Source organism: Pleurodeles waltl, chromosome 6, assembly GCF_031143425.1.
Source record: "Pleurodeles waltl isolate 20211129_DDA chromosome 6, aPleWal1.hap1.20221129, whole genome shotgun sequence".
In the NCBI taxonomy this organism is placed as follows: domain Eukaryota; kingdom Metazoa; phylum Chordata; class Amphibia; order Caudata; family Salamandridae; genus Pleurodeles; species Pleurodeles waltl.
The window spans coordinates 1005797824-1005817788 of NC_090445.1; the positions used below are offsets into that span (position 1 = coordinate 1005797824).

At 50.2% G+C, this 19965-nt stretch overlaps 1 protein-coding gene across 6 annotated transcripts in view; it reads left to right on the forward strand.

Annotated features, from left to right (window-relative positions):
• Positions 1 to 19635, forward strand: part of TNFRSF14 (TNF receptor superfamily member 14) — a 465083-nt gene extending 445448 nt beyond the window's left edge. For all 6 annotated transcript variants that reach the window (XM_069239910.1, XM_069239915.1, XM_069239911.1 and 3 more), the window contains one exon: positions 17778 to 19635. In XM_069239910.1, the coding sequence (XP_069096011.1) occupies positions 17778 to 17792 (15 nt within the window). In that variant the 3' untranslated portion in view covers positions 17793 to 19635. The remainder of the gene's footprint in view (positions 1 to 17777) is intronic.
• Positions 19636 to 19965: the final 330 nt, after the last annotated feature.

Below are 19965 nucleotides of genomic sequence, written 5' to 3' on the forward strand. Positions count from 1 at the left end.
CAGCCTCCGCCGTCCGCCAAGGTCTGAATGACCCCCTTAGTCCTGTAAGTGGAAGAGGTTCTGTTTATGGTGTCAGCAACAACAGATACATCCCATACCTTCCTCCCCCGAACTGATATTACCCTACGATTACATCTAGCACGCTCAGGTCTAGCTCATGCCTCCATCAGGGTTCATCTGGATACCTTCCTTGTTGTCCTCAAGACTCATCAAACAATTTCTGAAGGGACTATTTAGAGTCTTTACACCATTCAGACCTCCCCTTCCTTCATGGCATCTCAACACAGTCCTTGTACAGCTCATGAAACAACCATTTGAGCCGATTCACAGGGCCACTTTAAAGAGTCTTTCATGGAAAGTAGCTCTCCTAGTGGAACACATCAGCTAGTTGAGTCGGTGAGGTTCAAGCCCGGACAATTCAGGAACCCTTCTTACAAATTAGAGAAGACAGAAAAATCCTACGACCAAACCATGATTTATACCTAAGGTTCCTTTGGACTTCCTTATCAGTGAACCACTAATCCTGAAGTCAATCTTCCCAAGCCCTTCAACTCCATTGGAGAGGGGGCTTCATTCTCTGGATGTGAAAAGGTGCATCAAGTTCTACCTTGATAGAACCAAATCCCTCTGAAAAACTAACCACTTGTTCGTGGCTTACGGTGCACCAAGAAAAGGCCAACCCCTTTCCAAGTAAAGCATAACACAATGGCTTTTGCCATCAAGCAGCAGGCAAATCATTACAAACCTCTGTCCAGTTTACCACAATGATATCAACATCCGCTGCACAGTTTGCGGGAGTACCGCTCCACGACATATGCATTGCAGCTACCTGGAATAACTGCCACACATTCATGCAACATTACTGTCGCGACTCAACTACTCAAGGAGAAGTAGCGGTGGGCTAGGTGGTCCTAAAACATCTTTTCCAGTAAAGGTGAGCTATCAATAACTTCCCACCATCCTAAGGTTAGTTCTGCACATTGTAAAGTCAAATGTTTATAGTCTGTATGATTTCTAGTAGCAGTGCTGAACAGCTGTGTTTTGAATTAGCGTATGTATACTTATATATTTACTTAAACTATCTAGTTCATATTCTTTAGGAGCACTCACAGCTGACACTACAATCTGCCTCACTACTGCTTTCTATTCAAGCATGTGAATCTATGATGGTTCCAGTACTGGAGTGAGAAAATAAGTTACTTACCTGTAACTATAGTTCTCCAGTATTGGAATCTTTCATAGATTCACATGCGACCCACCCACCACCCCAGAGAAGCTCCTTTTTTCTCTCTCAGTTAATTAGAATTGGTAAGCACTCGTGTAAAAATCTGAGGGACTGGAGATTCTTTGAGGAGGGTTCTAGAAGGTGGTGTCACTAGATTGGTGGACTCTCTCCAAAATGACTTTGATAGAACACAAAACTGAAGGGCGTAGGGCCTTTAGGTTTAGCTGTAACTTAACACTACTTTGTAAAGGTACCGGGAGACTCCCAGCTCGACGATGGGTAATGATCCAAGCATGTGATTCTATGAAGATTCCAATACTGGAGAACTATAGTTACAGGTAAGTAACTTATTTTCTCACTCCAGTACTGGAACCATCATAGATTCACATGCTTGAATAGAAAGCAGTAGTGAGGCAGATTGTAGTGTCAGCTGTGAGTGCTCCTAAAGAAATAGTTCCAGGTAATTAACTTATTTTCTTCTCTGGCTAGCTAAGTCACTGTACATCTGTTTGGTGGTGACCATTAGTCAACTGCTTGGTATTCATTCTTTATTTGCAGTAAAGTAGAATGCAGTGGCCTCAATGTAGTGTTGTAGAATGCAGTTGCATAGATTAGAGTGGTGCTTAGTTGAGTGCAGTGATGCAGAGTAGAGTGGCATAGTGTGGCTTAGAGTATAATGGCATAGAGTGCAGTGGTGTAGAGTAGAGTGACAGAGTGGAGTGGTTAATAGTGGCAGAGAGTGCTCTGTTGCTGAGTAGAGTGGTGTAGAGTGCTTTGGTATAGAGCGCAGTGGCATAGGGTAGAGTGGCGTATAGAGCAGTGGTGGAGACTAGAGTGCAGTAAGAACAAGTGATGAAAGGAATGCTGAACAATGTCACACATTCACCCCCAGTACAGAGATCTTGGCCTAAATCCATCTTTTTTTTTGCAACCCATGCCATTCCAGTTTGGACCCAGCCGTATGCAAATCCCTCTTGACCCTGTTCCCCATAGGAACGGTCCAGCCCGAACTGCCAGGCCAGGTCTTCCCTGGACTGAAAACAAGCATCCTGGGACCGGTTTTGGGGTATCACCCCTTCTCAGCCAGGCTAGCTTGATTCCAGTGGCATGGGGAGCACAGAACCCACATCTGAGCATACCCTTCCCTCTCAGGGCGACAAATGCAAAAAAGAACAAGTGATGGACAGATTCGAGCTAACCTGGCTGATGAAGGGTGATACCCTGAAACCGGTCCCAGGTTGCTTGTTTCCGGTCCAGGGAGGACTTGGCCTGGCAGTTCGAGCTGGACTGTTCACATGGGGAGCAGGGTCAAGAGTGATTTGCATATGGCTGGTTCCAAACTGAGGTGGCATGGTGGGCAACAGAATTGATGGATTAAACCAAGAGCTATGACGGGGGGTGAATGTTTGATTGGTTCTGCATTCCGTCCATCATTTGTGTTTGTTTGCTTTTGTAGCTGTATGTGCTCCGGGTGTGCCCAGACAAGGGTCCCAGGCTCACTATGCCATTGGATTCAAGCTAGCCTGGCTGATTAAGGGTAAGATTAAGGGTAAAACCAGTCCCAGGATACTTGTTTCCGGTCCAGGGATTACTTGGCCTGGTAGTTCGGGCAGGACTGATCCCATAGGGAGCAGGGTCAAGACTGATTTGCATATGACTGGGTCCAAACTGGGGTGGCATGGGGAGCAAAAGAATTGATGGATTAAACCCAGATCTGTGACTGGGGGGTGAACGTTTGGTTCTGCATTCCGTCCATCATTTGTGTTTTTTTTTTTAGTAGAGTGCAGTGGCATTGAGTGTAATGATGTAGAGTGCAGTTATGTGGAGTGTAGTAGTCTAGAATAGAGTGGAGAGAGTAGAGTGGTGCAGAGTAGAGTTGTGGTGAATCTTGATAGGTTCCTCTTAGTACCTCCATTTTAGATTTCACATTTTAACTTAGTCACCTTGCCACGCTGTGTGATAGGGAAAGGGCAGGATTGTGCCGTACTTAACATTTTGCTGCACATTCCTCTCTTTTCCTGGGCTGGCAGAAGTAGAAAGATTAACTCCCTGTTAAAATTAGGTTAATGGGGCAGGGAACACCACAGTATGCAAAAACAAAGAACGCCCCTTCCTGTAACCTTCCCAATTTGTATGTCATACATCCTCAGCTTCAATAAACAAACTGTAAATGAATTATGACTCAGAGAGATTAAGTACCATCTTTTAGCATTTTATCTCATCAGTGTATAATCTCATAACTTTTTTACATCTTACCACAATTCAAGGGAAAACCATCTCCTTGGAATGTCAAATACATATATAGTCATACAATTTGCAGCTATCCTGAAAATGCATACCATATACCACAGTTTGAAAAAATCATCTAATTCACCCCATAAACAGAACTCACACACTCATTCACACCATTCCATAATTGTACACACATCTCTATTATTATTAAAAAACAAAAAACTAAATAAAAACCTTTTTTGGAACATCTGAACATCCATCTTTACACAAATTAGGTTGTGTTCATTTACATTTTTTCATCACATTAGGTCCTCAGTCAAATAATTATTTGTATATAAAGTCCTTCATTTTGTCATTCTTCACCTTATTTTTAGGGCAATAGTTGTCAAAACAAGTGATTATCACTTCAGATTATACAACGTTGTGACTTAATACATTATTGCGCTTCCATTTCTTGTATACTTTTGTGGCTAGACAGATAATTGCCTCTACGCTCGTTTTGGCTAAATCGCCTTCCTCTGGAATGCCTCATAATTGACCCCACAATTCAATTAAGGTACCTGCAAACACATGAAATAACATCTTACTGAGCCTGCCTACAAATTATAATAAATTTAAGTACTCTATGATCTCATTAAGAGGGCCATAACCAGCCTACACACATTCTTCACCAGAAACGGATGGAAAAGAGGAAAGAAGGGTGAGACCAAATCCTTTCCTGATAGTATACACCGAAATGTACAGAAACCACCAAAGTGGGAAAGAGTTCAGCAAACCTGGTTAAGTTCGTGACTGTAGTGCATTTTTATCCCAAGTCAACTACACATGTAGATGCTTCATTTCAAAATAGTGCCTGCCAATGAGGAATGGAATCTAGAGCTCAAAACTAAAGGACGGCAACCGAAAAAGACCCCCATGGAATAAATCTCAGGGAATCTCAACAGGGAGCCAAAGCATATAGGGGGTCATTCCAACCCTGGCGGTCGGTGTTAAAGCGGCGGCAAAACCGCCAACAGGCTGGTGGTAAAAAAAAAATGCAATTCCGACCCTGGCGGAAACCGCCAACAGAGACCGCCACTTTAACACACCGCCCGCCACGGCGGGACAAACAAACAGTGCGGCGGTCACCGCCAACAGACAGGCGGGAGACAATGTACCGCCCACCCTATCACAACCCACCAATCCGCCACCTTTTCCGGGGCGGTAGCCCCGCCGATAAAAACACGGCGGAAACAGCCATTTCAAACAGAAAACGCTCACCTCCATACACCCCACAAGGAATCTGGACAGCATGGAACCCGAACTCCACATCCTACCAGCCATCGTCTTCCTGCTCCTCTACCAGGAGCACGAACGCCGGCGCAGAAGACAACGGTGAGTACTGCACCTACGACACAGGGGAGGTAAAAAATTACGGGGACACACATATGCGACACACCCACCCTCACCCACTACAACACACACATCAATGCATAGCAACACATCACAGTTACCCCCCCAAACCCCCGGAAGAATGCAAAGACAAAAGGAAATGATTATAAATTTAGAATTATATTGTAAGACTGAGTATAAAATATATCACACATCTATAACTTTATATACATAAATTGTCCAGTCCGATATGTGTATCAGCCATTGTTCGTGGGCCACTGGGCAAAAAACACATGGGCAAAGCCCACACAGGATACCTGCCTCCAACGGAGAGAACACTGCAGGGGCATCAGATAGGAAAACTACAGGCACCTCAGGGGGAAGGGAAGGGGGGGCACCACAGCCAGATGAGTCCATGACGCCAGATCCACGAGGGGCCTCCATGGCCACTGTGCCATCCTGGGGAGTGCAAAGCCACAGTCTCTCAAGTCTCTACAGTGGGTGGTTTGCCCACTGTGCCATCCTGGGGAGTGCAAAGCCACAGTCTCTCAAGTCTCTACAGTGGGTGGTTTGCCCACTGTGCCATCCTGGGGAGTGCAAAGCCACAGTCTCACAAGTCCAGACAGTGGGTGGGTTGCCCACTGTGCAATCCTGGGGAGTGCAAAGCCACAGTCTCTCAAGTCTCTACAGTGGGTGGGTTGCCCACTGTTCAACCCCGGGGAGTGCAAAGCCACAGTCTCTCAAGTCTATACAGTGGGTGGGTTGCCCACTGTGCCATCCTGGGGAGTGCAAAGCCACAGTCTCTCAAGTGGATGACAGTCTCCACTGGTACTGGAGGGGGACTAGTGCCCAGAGTGCTTCGTGCAGCCCTGCCCGACACAGATGCGGGCCTGCCCCTTCCGCCAATGGGCCAGCGTTTCTTGAGATGAAGGGCCCAGTTCAGCGGTGCTTGAGACGGCGGTGCCCAGCGGAGCGGTGCTTGAGATGAAGGGCCCAGCGGAGCAGTGCTTGAGATGAAGGGCCCAGCGGAGCAGTGCTTGAGATGAAGGGACCAGCGGAGCAGTGCTTGAGATGAAGGGCCCAGCGGAGCAGTGCTTGAGATGAAGGGCCCAGTTCAGCCTTGCTTGAGACGGCGGTGCCCAGCGGAGCGCTGCTTGAGATGAAGGGCCCAGCGGAGCGGTGCTTGAGACGGCAGGGCCCAGCGGAGCAGTGCTTGAGACGGCGGTGCCCAGCGGAGCGGTGCTTGAGACGGCGGTGCCCAGCGGATCGGTGCTTGAAATGAAGGGTCCAGCGGAGCGGTGCTTGAGACGGCGGTGCCCAGCGGAGCAGTGCTTGAGATGAAGGGCCCAGCGGAGCGGTGCTTGAGATGAAGGGCCCAGCGGAGCAGTGCTTGAGATGAAGGGCCTAGCGGAGCAGTGCTTGAGATGAAGGGCCCAGTTCAGCGGTTCTTGAGACGGCGGTGCCCAGCGGAGCGGTGCTTGAGACGGCGGTGCCCAGTTCAGCGGTGCTTGAGACGGCGGTGCCCAGTTCAGCGGTGCTTGAGACGGCGGTGCCCTGTTCAGCGGTGCTTGAGATGAAGGGCCCTGTTCAGCTGTTCTTGAGACGGCGGTGCCCAGCGGAGCGGTGCTTGAGACGGCGGTGCCCAGTTCAGCGGTGCTTGAGACGGCGGTGCCCAGTTCAGCGGTGCTTGAGACGGCGGTGCCCAGTTCAGCGGTGCTTGAGACGGCGGTGCCCAGTTCAGCGGTGCTTGAGATGAAGGGCCCTGTTCAGCGGTGCTTGAGACGGCGGTGCCCTGTTTAGCGGTGCTTGAGACGGCGGTGCCCTGTTCAGCGGTGCTTGAGACGGCGGTGCCCTGTTCAGCGGTGCTTGAGACGGCGGTGCCCTGTTCAGCGGTGCTTGAGACGGCGGTGCCCTGTTCAGCGGTGCTTGAGACGGCGGTGCCCAGTTCAGCGGTGCTTGAGACGGCGGTGCCCAGTTCAGCGGTGCTTGAGACGGCGGTGCCCAGTTCAGCGGTGCTTGAGATGAAGGGCCCTGTTCAGCGGTGCTTCAGACGGCGGTGCCCTGTTCAGCGGTGCTTGAGACGGCGGTGCCCAGTTCAGCGGTGCTTGAGACGGCGGTGCCCTGTTCAGCGGTGCTTGAGACGGCGGTGCCCAGTTCAGCGGTGCTTGAGACGGCGGTGCCCAGTTCAGCAGTGCTTGAGATGAAGGGCCCTGTTCAGCGGTGCTTGAGATGAAGGGCCCTGTTCAGCGGTGCTTGAGACGGCGGTGCGCTGTTCAGCGGTGCTTGAGACGGCGGTGCCCTGTTCAGCGGTGCTTGAGACGGCGGTGCCCAGGTCAGCGGTGCTTGAGACGGCGGTGCCCTGTTCAGCGGTGCTTGAGACGGCAGTGCCCAGTTCGGCGGTGCCCTGTTCAGCGGTGCTTGAGACGGCGGTGACCAGTTCAGCGGTGCTTGAGACGGCGGTGCCCTGTTCAGCGGTGCTTGAGACGGCGGTGCCCTGTTCAGCAGTGCTTGAGACGGCGGTGCCCTGTTCAGCGGTGCTTGAGACGGCGGTGCCCAGTTCAGCGGTGCTTGAGACGGCGGTGCCCAGTTCAGCGGTGCTTGAGATGAAGGGCCCTGTTCAGCGGTGCTTCAGACGGCGGTGCCCTGTTCAGCGGTGCTTGAGACGGCGGTGCCCAGTTCAGTGGTGCTTGAGACGGCGGTGCCCTGTTCAGCGGTGCTTGAGACGGCGGTGCCCAGTTCAGCGGTGCTTGAGACGGCGGTGCCCAGTTCAGCAGTGCTTGAGATGAAGGGCCCTGTTCAGCGGTGCTTGAGATGAAGGGCCCTGTTCAGCGGTGCTTGAGACGGCGGTGCGCTGTTCAGCGGTGCTTCAGACGGCGGTGCCCTGTTCAGCGGTGCTTGAGACGGCGGTGCCCAGGTCAGCGGTGCTTGAGACGGCGGTGCCCTGTTCAGCGGTGCTTGAGACGGCAGTGCCCAGTTCGGCGGTGCCCTGTTCAGCGGTGCTTGAGACGGCGGTGACCAGTTCAGCGGTGCTTGAGACGGCGGTGCCCTGTTCAGCGGTGCTTGAGACGGCGGTGCCCTGTTCAGCAGTGCTTGAGACGGCGGTGCCCTGTTCAGCGGTGCTTGAGACGGCGGTGCCCTGTTCAGCGGTGCTTGAGACGGCGGTGCCCAGTTCAGCGGTGCTTGAGACGGCGGTGCCCTGTTCAGCGGTGCTTGAGATGAAGGGCCCTGTTCAGCGGTGCTTGAGACGGCGGTGCCCTGTTCAGCGGTGCTTGAGACGGCAGTGCCCAGTTCAGCGGTGCTTGAGACGGCGGTGCCCTGTTCAGCAGTGCTTGAGACGGCGGTGCCCTGTTCAGCGGTGCTTGAGACGGCGGTGCCCTGTTCAGCAGTGCTTGAGATGAAGGGCCCTGTTCAGCGGTGCTTGAGACGGCAGTGCCCTGTTCAGCGGTGCTTGAGACGGCGGTGCCCAGTTCAGCGGTGCCCAGTTCAGCGGTGCCCAGTTCAGCGGTGCTTGAGACGGCGGTGCCCTGTTCAGCGGTGCTTGAGATGAAGGGCCCTGTTCAGCGGTGCTTGAGATGAAGGGCCCTGATCAGCGGTGCTTGAGATGAGTGTCCAGGTCAGCGGTGCTTGAGATGAGTGTCCAGGTCAGCGGATCCGGCCATGGCATGAATGTCACTCGCCACCTGACATGTGGCTGGCGGGGCCTTCCTGCCCATCTGTCTGGTGGCTTGCGGGGCCCTCCTGGGCTGCAGTACCCGGCCTGTGGGTGTCCTCCTGCCCACCTGGGACGTGGCTTGTGGGCCCTCCTGGGCTGCAGTACCGGGCCTGTGGGTGTCCTCCTGCACACCTGGGATGGGGCTGGTGGGGCCCTCCTGGCCAGCTGGCCTGCTGCCGGACTTGTCGGGCGTGCTGCCCTTCCCACCCTTCCCTGTACGCCTGTGGCCCTTTCCCACCTTTGGCGGTGTGCCAGGTGGCACCCGACTTCCTGCCGGAGCAATGTAGGGATTTTGGTCCCTGGTGTCTTTGGTCTCACGCGCCGGGCACTGGCAATCTTCGGATGCATTTCCGGGGGTGGGCTGGCCGTGCCTTGGCTCCTAGCTGAACTGGATGCCCTTGAGGGTGGGGGACTCCACAGTCCATGGCAAACAGTCTTTACAGGTCCCGGTTTTGTGGTGGCTGAGGTGCTGATTGGAGTCTTATGAGATGGATGGGGTGGGGGAGTTGTAGGAAAGAGGTCAAGTTTGGAAAGGAAAAGCAATTTCGAAAGAGAGGGACGGGTAGGTGTAGTGGGTATGGGAGTGGAGGAAGAGGATGTGGTTGTAGGAGTGTGAAGTCTGGTGTCTTTGGGTGCAGGTGCTTGGGCTGGAGGCTGTCGTGAGGTGGATGGCTGTTGGGTGGGTGGCTGCCTGCGTTTATGTATCTTGGAAGAGGGAGTGACAGACACACTGGGAGAGGACACAGGGGACGTGTAAATGGTAGTGGGGGTGGTGACTGCACGTGTACGGAGTGTTCTGGTGGGTGTGCTGGTGATGGACGTAGTGGCTGAAGATGTTGTGCATGCAAGTGTGAGTGGAGACGTGACAGGGAGGGAGGAGGGAGACGAGGAGGAGGGGGACACAGTGGAGGCAGTGGGTGTTGGTATGCCTGCATGTGGATGTTGCTTGTGTGAATGCTTGTGTGATGTGTGGTGCTTATGTCTGGATGAGCTTCCCTTGGGTGTTGAGGTGTGTGCAGGCTGGTCTGATGGTGTGTCTGGGATAGGCAGAGGTACAGGGGATTGGGTCTGGGTGGAGGAAGTTGGAGGGGGGAGGCTAGAGACATGGACAATGTCTGCCGTCAGTGCTGAGGCCAGAGCGTTGAACGATCGCTGATGGGCAGCCTGACCAGAATGAATGCCCTCCAGGTATGCATTACTCTGGTGCACCTCCCTTTCTACACCCTGGATGTCATTCAAAAGGGTAGACTGCCCCACAATGATGGTCCTCAGGAGGTCAATGACCTCCTCACTGAGGGCAGCAGGGGTGACAGGGGCAGGGCCTGAGGTGCCTGGGGCGAAGGAGATGCCCACCTTCCTGGGTGAGCGGGCACGGGGCAAACGCTGAGGGGCTGCTGGGAGGGCGGTGCTGGTGCGCTGGGTGGCGGCTGTACCTGTTGTTGCGGGGGGCATGGATGTTGCCGCCACCACAAGGGAGCTCCCTTCAGAGGACAAGCCGCTGTCACTGACAGCAGCACGAGTCCCCGCTGTGGAGCTCCCCTCGCCCTCGGTCCCACTGGTGTATTCGGACTCCGTTGCATGGCCCTCCAGGGCCATGTGGGATGCAGCTCCCTCGTGCTCCGATGCCACTTCTCCTCCGCCTGATGATGCTAATGCACACATGAACAGGAAGACCACAAAAAAGGGGGGGGGGGGGGGGAAATAAAGACATGTTGAGTGCATGCATTGGCGACACCGTTGGCGGAGAGGACAGACACCGAAGCCCCCTGCACTAGGCCGCGCACTTGTGGTCCACTACGCAATTCGTGGGACATGGCCTACAAGCCTATGGACGACAACTGCACACATAGATGACACAGGGCCATGGATACCTGTACTTGGCACCCTACAGAGGTGGGGTGCGAGGGCACAGGGCCATGCCATACGGAGGGGCCTAGCCTTCAGAAATCGCCCTGGCCTAGGGATACCCACAGCCCTCCTCCCCCACCCAGACACCTCCACTGCGCGCAAAGTCAGCAGAATGTATTTGTACTCACCCCCTTGTGTCTGCTGTGATGTCCTCACGCACCCATCCAAATCGGGGTAGGCCACTGCCAGGATCCGGGACATCAGGGGGGTCAAAGTACGACTGGCACCCCTCCTACGTTGGGAGGCCATCCCCAGCTGAGCCTCCGCCGTCTTCCTGCTCCAGCGTCGGATGTCCTCCCATCTCTTCCGGCAGTGGGTGCCCCGTCTGTTGTGGACCCCCAGGGTCTGGACGTCCTTGGCGATGGCACGCCAAATAGCGACTTTTTGGTGGGCGCTGACCTATGTGACATGTACAGGGAGAGAAAAATTGTCATCACCTTCTGCATGCTCGATGTGAGTGGCCCCCCACCCCCACCCTTGCCATGTGGCACATGCTCTCATCTGTCGTTTGATGCATGCCTCAATCGCTCCCCTCCCCACCATCTTTCATCCACCCCACTCAACCCAGGCATTGCCCACTAAGCATGGTCCCTGTGTACTTACCTGTTGGTCTGGAGGACCGTAGAGTAGCGCATACTGGGGGAGGACCCCATCCACAAGTTTCTCCAACTCCTCTGCAGGGAAGGCAGGGGCCCTTTCCCCAGTCGCATGAGCCATTGTCTCTTCCAGACCGAGGTCACAGCAGCACTTGCAGTGTAGGTCCTCTCCTGTGGAAGATCAGGTATCGAGTGATTAAGCAGATAGAAAATGGCAGTCACGCCCGCGGCGGTGCGTACCGCGGCAGTGCGTACCGCGACTGCCGGCGCACATCGTCATTGGCTCCTGAAACCCATAGGGTTCAATGTTAACCAATGCGGCTTTGCGCCGCGGTCTTCGACCGCCTACCGCCACGGTGTGCCACGCCAGCGCATTGACCTCACATCCCACTGTCGCACTTCACAGGTCAGGCAGCCGCCATTTCAAGGGCCCACGTGGCTTAATTTCTACTGCGTCACACATACCTAGGCCTTGCATCAACACTCATACAAACCTTTCAATGCATTGGGAATCGTGTTATGTGCAAGCTGTGGTTACGTACCTGTGGGTTGATTGACTCTGTGCTCGCTGTTGTCCTTCATAGGCACCGTCCGCTGGGACATGCAAGGAGATGGAGGAATCTTCCCGTGTACAGACCGCTCGTGGACCTATCGACAATGGAGGAACGACATGTCATACTGACATACAGGCTTGACCGAGCCACTATACAGGAACTATGTGCCCAGCTGGAGCCAGACCTGATGTCACCCATCCGCCAACCCACAGAGATCCCCCCTCTAGTGCAGGTGATGTCAGTACTCCATTTCTTAGCAAGTGGGTCATTTCAAACAACAGTGGACATATCATCAGGGATGTCCCAGCCCATGTTTTCCAAGGTGTTGTCCAGAGTGTTGTCTGCCCTGCTCAAACACATGCGGAGCGACATCATTTTCCCTGAGGTGGGGGATTTGGTTACAGTGAAAGGAGACTTCTTTGCCCTTGGACATATTCCCAACATCATTGGTGCCATTGATGGGACACATGTTGCTTTGGTCCCCCCCAGCAGGAGTGAACAGGTGTACAGGAACCGGAAGAGTTATCATTCCATGAATGTACAGATGGTGTGTTTGGCTGACAAGTACATCTCCCATGTTAATGCCAAGTTCCCTGGCTCAGTGCATGACGCCTACATCCTGCGGAATAGCAGCATCCTGTATGTGATGGGTCAACTCCAGAGGCACCGGGTGTGGCTATTAGGGGACTCTGGTTACCCCAACCTGTCATGGCTACTGACCCCAGTGAGGAATCCCAGGACAAGGGCAGAGGAACGCTACAATGAGGCCCATGGGCGGACTAGGAGGGTGATCGAGCGAACCTTTGGCCTCCTGAAGGCCAGGTTCAGGTGCCTCCATATGACAGGTGGATCCCTAATGTACTCACCAAAGAAGGTGTGCCAGATCATCGTGGCCTGCTGTATGCTTCACAACCTGGCTTTGCGACGCCAGGTGCCTTTTCTGCAGGAGGATGGTCCAGATGGTGGTGGTGTAGCAGCTGTGGAGCCTGTGGAGAGTGAAGAGGAGGAAGCCAAAGAGGACGACATAGAAAACAGGAACACAGTAATACAGCAGTATTTTCAATGACACACAGGTAAGAGTACACACCGGCATATTACATTTACTTAAAGACTTCTACCTCTCTACTGTCTGACTTTTTCCCCCAGTGTATGGTAACTGTGTTGTGACTTTCCCTTCCGTTTTCAGAGATGTGGGCCCCACTGCGTGACATCTGCTTTGTTTCCCCATGGACTACAGCTGTGTGACAGCGGTTTGTTGGCATCACAATGTGAATGAACATTTTTGCACGGTCATGTCTAATACATTTGTTCTAAATCACAGCCAGACTCCAGATTGTTTTGTGCAATGAGTGTTTTTATTCAAGTGCTCTAAATTGGATGGGTGGTTGCATATCGGTGAGGGGTAATGGTGGAGGATTGTCCATGGCAGAGTCCAGACTATCAGTATCACAGGTGCATTGTCCAAATGCCTGTTGGAAGTGGAGCAGGGGCAGTTTAAGGTTGGACAGGGTGACAATGTGGGACAGTGGGATGACAATCAGGGCGGTATCCTTTGCTGGCGGGGGTCTTGACATCTTACTCTGTCTTCTTCCTGGATCTCAGGGCCCGCTTGCGGGTTGGTTCTCCTTCTGCAGGGGGTGGGGTTCTGGTGGCCTGTTGGTCTTGTGTCAGGGCCTCCTGTCCACTAGCGCCGGCGGAGGTGGTAGGCAGTTCTTGGTCCATGCTAGTGTCAGGGGCCCTTTGAGCTGCCACAGTGTCCCGCAATGTGGTGACTACCTCATTCAGGGCCACTACGATGGTACCCATGGCGGAACTGATGTTTCTTAGTTCCTCCCTGAACCCCATATACTGTTGCTCCTGCAGAAGCTGGATCTCCTGAAACCTGGCCAGGACCGTCGCCATCGTCTCCTGGGAGTGGTGGTATGCTCCCATGATGGAGGAGAGGGCCTCGTGGAGAGTGGGTTCCCTGGGCCTGTCTTCCCCCCCCCCCCTCCTGTCGCACAGCAGCCCTCCCAGTTCCCCTGTTTCCATGGGCTTCTGTCCCCTGGACCGTGTGCCCACTACCACTGCTCCCAGGTCCCTGTTGTTGGGGTGTTGGGTTAGCCTGGGTTCCCTGTAGTGGTGGACACACCGCTGATTGACGTGTCCTGGGGACAGAGGTATGGGCCCGCTGGGTGGGTGCTGTGCTGGTGTTCCCAGAGGGGAGAAGGTCTGCTGTGGCCTGTGGCTGTCTGAGGGGAACCGACTGTCCCGAGGTCCCCGATGGACCGGGCTGGTCATCTAGATCCAGGGAGAGAGAGCTGCTGTCCTCACTGTGGGCCTCTTCTGGGGGTGGAGTGGACATTTGTGGACCCTCCTGCGCGGTGACCTGCCGTTCGGGTCCTGCAGGGGTATAAAAGTATGGTTATTGCATCTGTGTGTGCCATTGCGTGCAATGGGTGGGTACCCGTTTACCCCAGTGCTGGCATTCCTTTGTGGGGGCTGTTGTGACGGTGGTTTTGGGGGGGGGGGGGGGTTGTATGTGTATGTGCAGTGGGCATGCTTTGGTGATGGGTGTCCATGCTTTGTGGACGCATGCAGGGCTAGGTGTTGGGATGGGTGGGTTGTGATGGTGAGACATTTGCAAGGAGTAGGTGTGATGGGGGTGGGGGTGAGGGTGGGGGTATGAGTTGGCATGCAGGTGGGGGGGATGAAGTAGTGAAGATGAGACTTACCAGAGTCCATTCCTCCAGCTACTCCTGCGAGGCCCTCAGGATGCAGGATGTTCAAGACCTGCTCCTCCCATGTTGTAAATTCTGGGGGAGGAGATGGGGGTCCGCCGCCAGTCCGCTGCACCGCGATGTTGTGCCTGGATACCATGGAACGCACCTTCCCCCGTAGGTCGTTCCACCTCTTCCTGATGTCGTCCCTATTTCTTGGGTGACCCTGTCCACTATTCTGCTCCATAGCTCCATCTTCCTGGCAATGGTGGTGTGCTGCACCTGTGTCCCGAACAGCTGTGGCTCTACTCGTACAATTTCCTCCACCATGACCCTGAGTTCATCATCTGAGAACCTGGGGTGTCTTTGCGGGGCCATGGGGTGGTGTGGGTGTTGTGTAGGGTGGATTGTGTGGTGCTAAGTGTGGTGATGTGTATTGTTGTGTTGTGTGAAGTGCGTGCAAATATTGCTGGGTGACAGTGAATTGGGCGTCTGGGTGCTCGGATGTCTTTTCTCGGTGCGTGTTCATGAATCTCTAGGAGTGGAGGTTTGTGGGTGATGTGGGTGTGTATTTTATATTGTATTGGGTGTGTGGGAGTGGTGTGTGTATGTGTATCAGGTGTGTGTATTTTGAATTGTCCAATGTGGTAGTGTTTTGTAAGAGTGTGTGTATTTCGAGCGCGGCGGTGTGTACCACCAATGGAATACCACGGTTGACGCGTGGATTCGTGTGTCATGATAGTGTGGGCGTATTTCTGTTGCCGTGGCAGTGGAGGTTTGGTCATCGCCAGTTTCTCGCTGCCCTTTGGTGTGGCGGACTTTTGTGGATGTCTGTATTTTGGCGGTTTGCCTGTTGTGGGTCAGAATGACCGTGGCGGTTTACCGCGGCCGCAGCGGTGTTATGGCGGTCTTCTGAACGGCGGTAAGCGACTTTTACCGCCGAGGTTGGAATGACCACCATAGTCTCTACGAAATAAACCAAATCCCTTGAAAGCAATGCATTTATCCTGAATCTACTTACACCCAAATAGGAGGGCCAATTTACTGGATATTGATAATTTTGGTCTTAAAAATGTTATAGAAATCTGAAGTATTTTTGTAAATTGGGCTTGAGTTATTCCTTTGCGTGTGTCCACTTTTATTAATACTGTGAGTACAACAAATGCTTTGACTTCTCCAGGATTGGCCTAACTTCTCGACCAAGCTACCATAAAAATTAGAGCATTAAGATAGCCTAGTTTTTACCTCTGTAAACCTAGAAGGGTTTGCTTGGACTCTCGGCACAGTGCACATCCTTTTTGTACACTATGTAGAGAGCCAGCCTCCTACACTGGGAATGCTCCAAAATCCTTGGATGTATGCGTGGGAATACCCATGCTCCACCCATGGAACGCTTTCACAGGGCAGATTAACGCAACACAGTGATTTGCGCTGTGTTGTGTTACTCTGGATATTTCAAGCAAGGCAAGGCCTTGCAAGGTGGGCTTGCATGGCTTGATAAATCTAATTTAAGAGTTGCTTTGCTCTTGTGCCCCATTGCAGGGCGCAAGGGCGGCGCAATTCTTTGTTAAGTAATCCCCTAGTTGTTTGAACCAAAAGCTTCTCTTCTCCTCATATCCCGCTGTTTATAAATTTAGATTTACATTATGTGTCTCTGTAGATCACATACTCGGAACACCTCTGCCATCACCTCATCATCTAGTGATAGGCTTTGATGTTTACAAGTTATTATTTTTTTTTAAAGAGAAGTTTCAGTTTCAAGATGACTCCCGTTAACTCCCCTGAAACGCATACTGAACCAGGACACAGTTAACCTCAGATTTTTTTATCTTCCCCATCGGGCTCAGATATGCTTATCATTACCATCGCAGGAGACAGCAGCCCTTCCCAGATAGCATAGGTTCACATTTGAAGAGAACCTTTCAGGAGATGTTGGAGATTTCTCAGTTCCCAAGAAAACGAAGACGCCATTAACCTTCTCACCACCATCGTACACTTAGTATCTGATGAGGAGACTCCCTTTCAGCTATCACCCACATACCAAGACTGAGAAGCAACTCATGATGACGATGCTTAGAATGACTGCAAGGTAGACATACAAGTTTAGAACTGGTCCAGATAATAAGAAACCCTTTATTTCACGTGGAGAACATTTAGAAACTCTTTTTGAGAGACATTAGCGGTTACCGTGCCTAAGCACCTGTAGTGTATGTAATGAAGGCTGCGAGGGTCAGTGTGTAAAAATACATTCACACTTTATTAAATATTATTTACACTTATTGTAACTAATGTTGGCCCCAAGTTCAGGAACTGGACACAGCCATTTTCAGGACTTAAAATGTCAGTGTCTCTTTTACAGGGCCACCATTCTAAGATAAAGAAAAGCACCATCAGCAACTGTGTAACCAATTTAAGGAAGCAAATTGCTAATTCTTTGCATACCCTGGTGTCAAATATCGACATCTCAAAAACAGTTTTAATTTACAGCTATAATTTGCCTGGCATCCTTGCTCACTGCGATGTCTGCACCATTGTTTTGCACCATTGTTGATTTAAGCCCCCATTATTTTTATGTCTTGTTGAATAAAGTTCCTTATATTCAGGTAACAAATGTAAAAATACATTTAATAAAATATGTTTTTTTTTCTCACTGTCCTTCCTTCATAGTTTTCTTTGTGGGGGCGACCCTGCTCATGCTCCCACTCCACGTTTCAAAATGAAACAAGGTTGAGGCCAACTCACATAAATGCTAAGGATTCCTGCTTACTCCTAAGCCCTCTGCATTACACTTGGAGGGAAGTGAAGGGGAGGAGGGCACAGCCATGCTATTTGATCCACTTAAGCCATGTTGTTTGCTGTACCAAGATTTGTTAAGCTATATGTCCATGGCTGAAGATTTGTGGTTCATTATGTTCCATCGTAGATACCAGATAAAAGAATACCAACCCACCTTCTCATGAAACCTTTGGCGCTTTTGCTACATTAATATTGAAGCATTACATTTCTTTATCTCTTGTTCTCTCTTTGCCCCTTCTTTACTCTGCCCTATTCCACTGAATTCCACTTTTTTACTCTAATGCTTACATGATTCCTTTATACCCACCATCTCTAGTAACATACAACCTACATGCTTTTTGTTTTACACTGTACCAAGAAATAAACAATCATGCAGCCTTGCCTTATTTTCAAACCCTGATGTGTCCCGTTCATACCATCCTTCTGCCAGTTTATAACATTGCACTCTGTTTTAACAACATAATGTTCGGTCACTTATTGCCAACTCGTTGATGCATACCCTGAAGCAAGTTGCAGCTTGTAATTAACACTTCTGCAAAAAAAAGTCTAACTTAACCTTATGCCATGAAATGTAGGCCTAGTTTATTCATTGGTGGTCACCTTGTTTTAACATCACTGAGGAGGTGAAGTGTTCTTAGTTTCATATGTTTTGAAATATGTTCATGTTTTGTTTTCTGTTACCAGGTGGAGATTCAATAGCAGTGCATGAAGTCATTCCTAAATACCTAAGTGGTCTGAAGATGAGCTCTCAATTGAAGAAAGTGAATCTGGAATCCCTGTACAGCAGAAATAGATCAGCACCCCGTGCCACTGTCTCTCCACTTGAATAACTAAGCACTATTTGAACATGGTGGAATGAAATACTACAGGGCATGTCAGAAGCTAAGATTGGAGGAGTAAGGGATAGGGTGAAAAGACTGAGGATCATCTATGCTGAGAGCCTCCAGAGAGGGTGAGCTTGTTGGAAAAATAGTCATTGGTAGAGATCATCAAGGTGCCTGTTTGATCTCTGCTACCTTCCTTAAACTTTAAACTGCCAAATTATTAAGTAGTTGTGGTTTTAATTACCCGTATAGCGAATGGTCTGCAAAGTTTGTTGGACCTTTTTTTAATTTTTATGCAAGATTTGGATTTGAGAGTAAATTTTACGAAGTCGTATGCTTTGACTTGAGGCCCCGAAATACAAGGTCTAAACGTTTCAATATGGGAGGGAACATTATAAATAAAGTCAAATATTTTTGTTATTTAGGTCTGCATGTAAGCTCTTCTATGTCATGGAATTCCCATCTTACTATTAAGACCCAACAAATGGTGAGAAACCTGGAAACAATATTTCGTTTCGCCTGTAAATTAGGCCACAGACCAGTTCATCAGATTGTTATGCTCTATAATTCCAAATGTGTACCAGCAGCCACCTATGGGGCGAGTTTGTGGGGTCAGACCAAAGCAAACTCGCTCCAACATGTTGAGAACAAATTTGTGCACAGATTATTGATGGTACCCAAGAATGTAGCAAACTTTATCTGTCATGATGAACTGGGACTACGGCATATTGAGGATCTAATTGCTGTTTCCCCACTCTTGCTCTGATTGAAAATCTGATCAAATCCGGTGGCCAGATTGACTCAAGACTGCATGACCAATTGTATACAACTGGCCAATTCTAATAGAATTCTGTGGCTCACATTTTTGCAAACCTCTTTTCCGAACTTAGGTTAGAAGATATGTTTACTCACCCAGAGTGTCTGTCCACTAATCCAAAGGTATTGGTTAAAAAACAATATTTTGAGTACATCGAGAACCTTAGATTCCATGGGGCTTTGACTTTAAAAACCTTTGATCCCTATATCCAGATCTCAAGCACGAGCTTAATAGAATCTTATTTAACTTGTTTTTCGTGCTCCTCATTTTACTCGCTCCTTGTTTTATTTAGACTAAATTTTATACATTTCAGAGTAGCCTCTCCAAAGCAATGCATCTGGCAAAAAGTTCTCCCGAATTGTCGTTGTGATGCTGTTTCTAAGCAAAATACGTCTCACTTTTTTCTATTTTGCTCACTTTACTCTGCTCCTAGACGTATTTTTATATTACCTCTTTTACGTAAATTACGAGTTTACTCTCACAAGGACACTCTGTTTTATGTGCAAAAACTGGCATCTATACACACCTGTTATTATGTCTTAAATTTTATCAGATCCGCTATTGCTATTAGTAGACTATACGAACTGGTGGAAGCGGTCGTTAATTCAAGCTGGAACAGCACCAGATTTTAACCTTGTTTTTACCCTGCTTATTTTACACTATTTTCTGCAATTTTATCTGTAGTACATCTGTGGTCCTTCTTATATATATTTCTGGTTTCTTTTAGGTACAATTATGGATAAGATAAGATTTTAGCTATTATATTCAGCTATGTATATCAGTTATGTGAATAAAGGTCTATCATTATTGTTTTATATTTCTGTTTTTTAATTCTATGTGTAATGATTTTGTACTTTAATGCCATTCTGCTGAATAAAGGAATTTTGACTCACTGACTAACTATATAGTTTCACAGTAACTTTGATGAATTGTGTCCAACCGTTACAGTTAAATACATTCCAGGGGTGTGGGATTTAATAAAATATCTACTTGTCCACGGGACAGGTTGCTTTTTAAATCTACTTGTCCTATAAAAAAAATCTACTTGTCCCTTTGGTGCCATGTAGTTCGGCAACACATTATGGCAGCAATCTCATTATATTATGTAAGACCTCTGATAATAGCCTCTCTGATTATGCATACTTGCTATTTCAATCCCTACTATATCAATTTCCTTATTTTGCGCACCTTTCTGCACATCTACATACTGAGACTGGAGGAAGCAGTAAGC